At 51.1% G+C, this 10000-nt stretch overlaps 1 protein-coding gene across 1 annotated transcript in view; it reads left to right on the top strand.

Annotated features, from left to right (window-relative positions):
- The window catches only part of LOC308371700 (synaptotagmin-6-like), a gene marked incomplete at both ends in the record, with an annotated part of 84615 nt that overhangs the window by 63771 nt on the left and 10844 nt on the right, over nt 1-10000 (top strand). Inside the window, 3 exons of the mRNA XM_080846687.1 lie at nt 1000-1405; nt 7615-7807; nt 8412-8786. Coding sequence (XP_080702813.1) covers nt 1000-1405; nt 7615-7807; nt 8412-8786 — 974 coding nt within the window. The remainder of the gene's footprint in view (nt 1-999; nt 1406-7614; nt 7808-8411; nt 8787-10000) is intronic.

The following is a 10000-nucleotide window of genomic DNA, read 5'->3' as shown; positions in this document are numbered from 1 at the left end:
ATCAGGCAAACAGACACAGGTCAGATGTAAATGATGATGTGAATTGGATCATATGTCTGCAGTCCTGTCTTAGCTGGGGCAGACACACACACACACACTCACACACACACACACACACACACACACACACACACACACACACACACACAGGTGAGGCGGGCTGCATCAAACACTTGGCACTGCGCTGCCCACAGATGTGATCACCATGCCGACAGATGCATGCATATTCATATGACAGGGCCAGTGTTTATCATCCAGATCACACGCGACTGCAGCACACACGCGCGTGTGTGTGTGTGTGTGTGTGTGTGTGTGTGTGTGTGTGTGTGTGTGTGTGTGTGTGTGTGTGTGTGTGTGTGTGTGTGTGTGTGTGTGTGTGTGTGTGTGTGTGTGTGTGTGTGTGTGTGTGTGTGTGTGTGTGTGTGTGTGTGTGTGTGTGTGTGTGTGTGTGTGTGTGTGTGTGTGTGTGTGTGTGTGTGTGTGTGTGGACCCCTACATCTGCAGTGTGCATTGACACCTACATCTGTAGTGTGCGTGTGTGCATGGACCTCTACATCTGCAGTGTGTGTGTGTGTCGTCATACCTATAGGGACTATGAAACTGTAATGTGTTTGTTGATCCTGATAGCTTTAGGCTGTTTGTGTGTGCTGACCAGCATTACAGCTGCATTGTGTGTTTGTCTGTTTCATAATCTTTCTTCTTCTCTTGCCTCTCCTTTCCTCTCTCTCTCCCTCTCCCTCTCTCTCCTCCCTCTCCTCTCTCTCTCTCCCTCTCCTGTCTCTCTCTCCCTCTCTCCTCCCTCTCTCTTCACCTCCTCCCCCTCTCCTCCTCCCTCTCTCCTCCCTTTCTCTCTACCTCCCCTTTCCTTCTCCATATCCTCTCCTCCCTCTCCTCTCTTCTCCTCCTCTCCTCTCCTCTCCTCTCTCCTCTTCTTCTCCTCTCCTCTCCTCTCCTCTCGTCCTCCTCCTTCTCTCTTCTCCTCCTCTCTCCTCCTCTCAGATATCTCCTTCCGCCTGCTCCTGCTGGTCTTCTCTCTGATTGGTCTGGCCCTGCTGGGCGTCATCGCCTTCGCCTCGTGGAAGCTGTGCTGGTTGCCGTGGCGACACAAAGCTCTCTCCTCCAGTGCCAGCGCTCTTGACCCCCCGGCCCCCCCCGACCGAGAGGACCCCGCCCCCACCCCCGGCCACACCCCCACCACCCTGTGCCCCGCCCCCTGGCCCCGCCCCCCGTGCAGCATGGCCAATGAGCAGCAGCGTAAGGACTCTGGGAGTCTGCTGGAGGCGGCCATGAAGATCAGCCACACGTCTCCAGACATCCCCGCCGAGGTGCAGCTGTCCATGAAGGAGCACCTCATGAGACGCACGCGCATCTCACGACAGGCCACCGAGCCAGCCTCCTCCAACAGGTACACACACACACACACACACACACACACACACAGGACTCCTTCATGCCCCACTCTTCCAACAGGTACACTCCTCCAACAGGTACACACACACACACACACACTAACACACACACGCACACACACACACACACACACACACACACACACAGCACTCCTTCATGCCCCACTCTTCCAACAGGTACACTCCTCCAACAGGTACACACACACACACACACACACACACACACACACACACGCACACACCTCATGAGACGCACGCGCATCTCACGCCAGGCAACCGAGCCCGCCTCCTCCAACAGGTACACACACCTTAGTCTCCGCCTCCTCCAACAGGTACACACACACCTTAGTCTCCGCCTCCTCCAACAGGTACACACACCTTAGTCTCCGCCTCCTCCAACAGGTACACACACACCTTAGTCTCCGCCTCCTCCAACAGGTACACACACACCTTAGTCTCCGCCTCCTCAAACAGGTAAACACACCTTAGTCTCCGCCTCCTCCAACAGGTACACACACCTTAGTCTCCGCCTCCTCCAACAGGTACACACACCTTAGTCTCCGCCTCCTCCAACAGGTACACACACACCTTAGTCTCCGCCTCCTCAAACAGGTAAACACACCTTCCATTCCACACCGTTTTGGATGTGAAACCTGTCCGGGAAGGGTAGTAGAACAGCTATAGAGAGTGTATGAGGGTGTGTGAGGGTGTGTGTGTGAGGGTGTGTGTGTGAGGCCAGTGGTTTGACTCGCATTTTCCTTCTCATCCAGTGTTTTTGAGTCCGATCAAAGGGGACGTTCTGTCTTGTTCTATGTTTTAGCGTCCGATCAGAGGTGGAGTTCAGTGTCTGTCTCAGAGATCCACTTACATCAACCAAATCCCATTTAGCCATTAATCTGAGCCGGAGGAAGAGATGGAGAGACAGAGAAAGAGAGAGAGAAAGAGAGACAGGGAGAGAATGAGACAGAGAGAGAGAGAGAGAAGGACTGATGTACCCTGTGTATAGATATATGTATTGTTTATATAATCACTTATTATGTATCCTTTGGCAATACTGCTGAACGTTATGGTCATGCCAATTAAGCTTCTTTTGAATTTGAATTTGTATCGAGAGAGAGAGAGGGAGGGAGAGAGAGAGAGGGGGAGATGGAGAGAAAGAGGGAGAGAGAGAGAGGGAGAGAGAGAGGGAGAGAGAAAGAGAGAGGGAGGGAGAGAATGAGTGAGAGAGAGGGAGAGATGGAGAGAGATGGAGAGAGGGAGAAGGGGAGATGGAGAGAAAGAGGGAGAGAGAGAGAGGGAGAGAGAAAGAGAGAGGGAGGGAGAGAATGAGTGAGAGAGAGGGAGAGATGGAGAGAGAGAGATAATGAGACTGAGAGAGAGGGGGAGATGAAGAGAGGGAGGGAGAGAGAGAGAATGAGCCTGAGAGAGAGGATATGTGGATATGTGGCAGCCTGCCATAACCTGAGGGACAGCCAGTAAGACCACATACTGTAATGCCAAACTAACTGTACGTATGTTTGTTGTTATTTTTGGAATGGTCTATTGTTGTTTATTTATTTATTTGTAATCAACCCTGTTCATTATATTTGTCCTCCTGTATGTTTATGTAATTTCTGTAAGATGCAGGTGTTGAATCAGCTTTGGCAATAGTATTAAAAAACATTCATGCCAATAAAGCTTCTTTGAATTGAATTGAATTGAATTGAATTGAGAGGGGGAGATGGAGAGAGACAGAATGAGATTGAGAGAGAAAGAGGGAGGGAGAGAGGAAGAGAATGAGACTGATAGAGAAGGGGAGAGATGGAGATAGAGTGAACAACACTGTATGCCAATAAAGTCACTTTAGGAGAAAGAAGATCCCCTATCCCTCCCACAGTCTCTCACACACACAGACCAGAGCTGTAGAGCCCAGAGCTGTAGAGTAGACCAGAGCTGTAGAGCCCAGAGCTGTAGAGTAGACCAGAGCTGTAGAGTAGACCAGAGCTGTAGAGTAGACCAGAGCTGTAGAGACCAGAGCTGTAGAGTAGACCAGAGCTGTAGAGCCCAGAGCTGTAGAGACCAGAGCTGTAGAGTAGACCAGAGCTGTAGAGCCCAGAGCTGTAGAGACCAGAGCTGTAGAGACCAGAGCTGTAGAGCCCAGAGCTGTAGAGTAGACCAGAGCTGTAGAGTAGACCAGAGCTGTAGAGACCAGAGCTGTAGAGTAGACCAGAGCTGTAGAGCCCAGAGCTGTAGAGTAGACCAGAGCTGTAGAGTAGACCAGAGCTGTAGAGCCCAGAGCTGTAGAGACCAGAGCTGTAGAGCCCAGAGCTGTAGAGTAGACCAGAGCTGTAGAGCCCAGAGCTGTAGAGTAGACCAGAGCTGTAGAGTAGACCAGAGCTGTAGAGTAGACCAGAGCTGTAGAGTAGACCAGAGCTGTAGAGCCCAGAGCTGTAGAGACCAGAGCTGTAGAGTAGACCAGAGCTGTAGAGTAGACCAGAGCTGTAGAGACCAGAGCTGTAGAGACCAGAGCTGTAGAGCCCAGAGCTGTAGAGTAGACCAGAGCTGTAGAGCCCAGAGCTGTAGAGTAGACCAGAGCTGTAGAGTAGACCAGAGCTGTAGAGCCCAGAGCTGTAGAGACCAGAGCTGTAGAGTAGACCAGAGCTGTAGAGTAGACCAGAGCTGTAGAGACCAGAGCTGTAGAGTAGACCAGAGCTGTAGAGCCCAGAGCTGTAGAGTAGACCAGAGCTGTAGAGCCCAGAGCTGTAGAGCCCAGAGCTGTAGAGCCCAGAGCTGTAGAGTAGACCAGAGCTGTAGAGTAGACCAGAGCTGTAGAGACCAGAGCTGTAGAGTAGACCAGAGCTGTAGAGCCCAGAGCTGTAGAGTAGACCAGAGCTGTAGAGTAGACCAGAGCTGTAGAGCCCAGAGCTGTAGAGTAGACCAGAGCTGTAGAGTAGACCAGAGCTGTAGAGTAGACCAGAGCTGTAGAGACCAGAGTTGTAGAGACCAGAGCTGTAGAGTAGACCAGAGCTGTAGAGTAGACCAGAGCTGTAGAGCCCAGAGCTGTAGAGCCCAGAGCTGTAGAGACCAGAGCTGTAGAGACCAGAGCTGTAGAGTAGACCAGAGCTGTAGAGTAGACCAGAGCTGTAGAGTAGACCAGAGCTGTAGAGACCAGAGCTGTAGAGACCAGAGCTGTAGAGCCCAGAGCTGTAGAGACCAGAGCTGTCGAGACCAGAGCTGTAGAGCCCAGAGCTGTAGAGCCCAGAGCTGTAGAGCCCAGAGCTGTAGAGCCCAGAGCTGTAGAGCCCAGAGCTGTAGAGCCCAGAGCTGTAGAGCCCAGAGCTGTAGAGTAGACCAGAGCTGTAGAGCCCAGAGCTGTAGAGTAGACCAGAGCTGTAGAGTAGACCAGAGCTGTAGAGTAGACCAGAGCTGTAGAGCCCAGAGCTGTAGAGTAGACCAGAGCTGTAGAGACCAGAGCTGTAGAGCCCAGAGCTGTAGAGTAGACCAGAGCTGTAGAGTAGACCAGAGCTGTAGAGACCAGAGCTGTAGAGTAGACCAGAGCTGTAGAGACCAGAGCTGTAGAGCCCAGAGCTGTAGAGCCCAGAGCTGTAGAGTAGACCAGAGCTGTAGAGCCCAGAGCTGTAGAGCCCAGAGCTGTAGAGCCCAGAGCTGTAGAGTAGACCAGAGCTGTAGAGCCCAGAGCTGTAGAGTAGACCAGAGCTGTAGAGTAGACCAGAGCTGTAGAGTAGACCAGAGCTGTAGAGTAGACCAGAGCTGTAGAGTAGACCAGAGCTGTAGAGCCCAGAGCTGTAGAGACCAGAGCTGTAGAGTAGACCAGAGCTGTAGAGCCCAGAGCTGTAGAGCCCAGAGCTGTAGAGACCAGAGCTGTAGAGACCAGAGCTGTAGAGTAGACCAGAGCTGTAGAGTAGACCAGAGCTGTAGAGTCCAGAGCTGTAGAGACCAGAACTGTAGAGCCCAGAGCTGTAGAGTAGACCAGAGCTGTAGAGACCAGAGCTGTAGAGACCAGAGCTGTAGAGTAGACCAGAGCTGTAGAGCCCAGAGCTGTAGAGACCAGAGTAGACCAGAGCTGTAGAGCCCAGAGCTGTAGAGACCAGAGCTGTAGAGTAGACCAGAGCTGTAGAGCCCAGAGCTGTAGAGTAGACCAGAGCTGTAGAGTAGACCAGAGCTGTAGAGCCCAGAGCTGTAGAGACCAGAGCTGTAGAGTAGACCAGAGCTGTAGAGTAGACCAGAGCTGTAGAGCCCAGAGCTGTAGAGTAGACCAGAGCTGTAGAGCCCAGAGCTGTAGAGACCAGAGCTGTAGAGTAGACCAGAGCTGTAGAGCCCAGAGCTGTAGAGACCAGAGCTGTAGAGACCAGAGCTGTAGAGTAGACCAGAGCTGTAGAGTCCAGAGCTGTAGAGACCAGAACTGTAGAGCCCAGAGCTGTAGAGTAGACCAGAGCTGTAGAGACCAGAGCTGTAGAGACCAGAGCTGTAGAGTAGACCAGAGCTGTAGAGTAGACCAGAGCTGTAGAGACCAGAGCTGTAGAGTAGACCAGAGCTGTAGAGCCCAGAGCTGTAGAGACCAGAGCTGTAGAGACCAGAGTAGACCAGAGCTGTAGAGCCCAGAGCTGTAGAGCCCAGAGCTGTAGAGTAGACCAGAGCTGTAGAGCCCAGAGCTGTAGAGTAGACCAGAGCTGTAGAGACCAGAGCTGTAGAGTAGACCAGAGCTGTAGAGTAGACCAGAGCTGTAGAGTAGACCAGAGCTGTAGAGCCCAGAGCTGTAGAGCCCAGAGCTGTAGAGACCAGAGCTGTAGAGACCAGAGCTGTAGAGACCAGAGCTGTAGAGTAGACCAGAGCTGTAGAGTAGACCAGAGCTGTAGAGCCCAGAGCTGTAGAGCCCAGAGCTGTAGAGACCAGAGCTGTAGAGACCAGAGCTGTAGAGACCAGAGCTGTAGAGCCCAGAGCTGTAGAGCCCAGAGCTGTAGAGTAGACCAGAGCTGTAGAGTAGACCAGAGCTGTAGAGTAGACCAGAGCTGTAGAGCCCAGAGCTGTAGAGCCCAGAGCTGTAGAGTAGACCAGAGCTGTAGAGCCCAGAGCTGTAGAGTAGACCAGAGCTGTAGAGCCCAGAGCTGTAGAGTAGACCAGAGCTGTAGAGCCCAGAGCTGTAGAGTAGACCAGAGCTGTAGAGCCCAGAGCTGTAGAGCCCAGAGCTGTAGAGCCCAGAGCTGTAGAGACCAGAGCTGTAGAGACCAGAGCTGTAGAGTGTGAGTACACTGGTGTATCTCACTCACAGCCATTAGACGTGCTGATGTGTGTGTGTGTGTGTGTGTCTGTGTGTGTGTGTGTGTGTGGTGTCTGACTGGGATAAAAGCACTGAGAGACGCCAGCCCAGTCTCTCTCTCTCTCTTTTTCTCCCTGTCTCTCCCTCTCTCTCTCTCTCTCTCTCTCACTCCCCCTCTCTTTCTCTCCCTCTCTCTCTCTCTCTATCCCCCTCTCTTTCTCTCCCTCTCTCGCCCTGCACACATCTGAGTTGGGTGAAGCCTTGAGGTTAGGTGAAGTCAGTCCTAATTGAGTTTTAGTTTAAAATCTCGTAACTGCCCATTAGGAGCAAAGCTGAATGTGCTGTCTGTTTTATTTGATGGGTTCAGCTGAATGTGGTGTGTGTGTGTATGTGTGTGTGTGTGTGTGTGTGTGTGTGTGTGTCTTTCCTTCACTAAGACTGACACAACAGAAGGCCAAGGACCAGGTTACTAACGGCAACCAGCACTGACCTAATCAATACTCAGCATCGGCACACCTTTCTGCAGTCAAACAGTGTGTGTGTGTGTGTGTGTGTGTGTGTGTGTGTGTGTGTAGTGGGTTTGTTTGTTTGTTTGACTACAATAAAAAGCCTATGAAAGGCTAGTAAGAGCAGATTCTGACTGGGTGGGCTGGTTCCGATTGGTTCTGACTGGGTGTGCTGGCTCTGATTGGTTCTGACTGGGTGGGATGGTTCCGATTGGTTCTGACTGGGTGGGCTGGTTCCGATTGGTTCTGACTGGGTGGGCTGGTTCCGATTGGTTCTGACTGGGTGGGCTGGTCCTGATTGGTTCTGACTGGGTGTGCTGGCTCTGATTGGTTCTGACTGGGTTGCCTGGTTCTGATTGGTTCTGACTGGGTTGCCTAATTCTGTGTGACCCTGTTTCTGTTTCCTGCTTCCTGTTTCCTACTTCCTGCTTCCTGTCTCCAGGCACAGCTCCTTCAAGAAGCACCTCCCCCGGCAGATGCAGCATGTGACCAGTCTGGACGGCTGCGGCGGCGAGTTCCTGGAGGTGGAGGACAAGCGGGCCGGTCTGGGTCGGATCCAGCCAGAACTCTACCAGCAGAGCTCCGTGGAGGCGGACGACTGCGCCAAGGACGACCCGTCCAAGAACTGCGGCAAGGTGTGTGTAAATAACTGTCTGAATTCTATACTTTTCAATAAATATATCTATATATATATATAAAAAAGATCAGCTTCTCGCTGCTGTACGACTACGAGGCGGAGCAGCTGGTATCAGACACCCAAATTGTCCATGTGGTTGTTTTCTGTTATGTCCAGTCAGGGTGGGGGGAGGGGCGGGTTGGTGGTGTTTTCTTCTATATATATATATTAACCCTAGGCGACCTTCGGTTTCTTGAAAGGCGCCCTATAAATAAAATGTATGATTATTATTATTATTATTATTATTATTATTAATAATAAAAAAAACTAAATAACTGTCTGAATTCTATACTTTTCTGTAAATATATATAATATATTATTATTATTATTATTATTAATAATAAAAAAACGAAATATTTGTCTGAATTCTATACTTTTCTATAAATATATATAATATATTATTATTATTATTATTATTATTATTATTAATAATAAAAAAAACTAAATAACTGTCTGAATTCTATACTTTTCTATAAATATATATAATATATTATTATTATTATTATTATTAATAATAAAAAAAACGAAATAACTGTCTGAATTCTATACTTTTCCAAAAAAAGATCAACTTCTCGCTGCGTTACGACTACGAGGGGGAGCAGCTGGTGGTGACCATCCTGCGGGCGCTGGACCTCCCGGCCAAGGACTTCTGCGGCAGCTCCGACCCCTACGTGAAGATCTACCTGCTGCCCGACCGCAAGCGCAAGTTCCAGACGCGCGTGCACCGCAAGACGCTCAACCCCACGTTCGACGAGAGCTTCCAGTTCCCCGTGTCGTACGACGAGCTGGCGTCCTGCAAGCTGCACCTGAGCGTCTTCGACTTCGACCGCTTCTCGCGTCACGACATGATCGGGGAGGTCATCCTGGACAACCTGTTCGAGGAGTCCGACCTGTCCCGCGAGACCTCCATCTGGAGAGACGTGCAGTACGCCACCAGTGTAAGACACACTCACACACTCACACACACACACACACACACACACACACACACACACACACACATGCAGTACGCCACCAGTGTAAGACACACACACACACATGCAGTACGCCACCAGTGTAAGACACACACACACACACACACACACACACACACACACACACATGCAGTACGCCACCAGTGTAAGACACACACACACACACACACTCCTCCATCTAGAGGGGCGTGCAGTACGCCACCAGTGTAAGACACACACACACACACACACACACACACACACACACACACACACACACACACACACTCCTCCATTTGGAGGGATGTGCAGTACGCCGGGCCCTTGGGATTGGGTCTCCAGAAAGAGAGCCTTCCAATCAACAGCCAATCATCAGCCTCCTCTCCACACGTTCAGGGAAGCTCAGATGATGGGGTGGGGCAGATACTCAGTATGGCTCTCTGTGATTGGCTCAGACACTCAGCATGGCTCTCTGTGATTGGCTCAGACACTCAGCATGGCTCTCTGTGATTGGCTCAGACACTGGTGCCTCAGTATGGCTCTCTGTGATTGGCTCAGACACTGGTGTCTCAATATGGCTCTCTGTGATTGGTTCAGACTCTCAGTATGGCTCTCTGTGATTGGCTCAGACACTGGTGCTTCAGTATGGCTCTCTGTGATTGGTTCAGACTCTCAGTATGCCTCTCTGTGATTGGCTCAGACACTGGTACCTAAGCTTGGCGCTCTGCTGATCGTCTCCTCCGTGCACTCTCCACAGGGAGGCCGTGAATCACTTTAATGTGCCCATAAGGTCTGCGTGAGTGTGTGTGTGTGTGTGTGTGTGTGTGTGTGTGTGTGTGTGTGTGTGTGTGTAATGTGCCCATAAACTCTGCATGGGTGTGTGCGTGAGTGTGTGTAATGTGCCCATAAGGTCTGTGTGTGTGCGTGTGCGTGTGCGTGTGCGTGTGCGTGTGCGTGTGCGTGCGCGTGTGCGTGCGCGTGCGCGTGTGTGCGTGTGTGTGTGTAATGTGCCCATAAGGTCTGTGTGAGTAATATGGGGCGGCTTGAATGACCTCATCTGCGTATGCGTGTTGGGTTTGCTCAGGAAGAGTGGGGCATGAAGGAGTGCTGACATTAAAATGTCATCCTGACTCTGAGGGCACTGGTGTGTGTGTGTGTGTGTGTGTGTGTGTGTGTGTGTGTGTGTGTGTGTGTGTGTG

This window comes from Sprattus sprattus, assembly GCF_963457725.1.
Source record: "Sprattus sprattus genome assembly, chromosome: 10".
NCBI lineage: Eukaryota > Metazoa > Chordata > Actinopteri > Clupeiformes > Clupeidae > Sprattus > Sprattus sprattus.
This window is presented reverse-complemented; position numbering and strand designations above follow the sequence as displayed.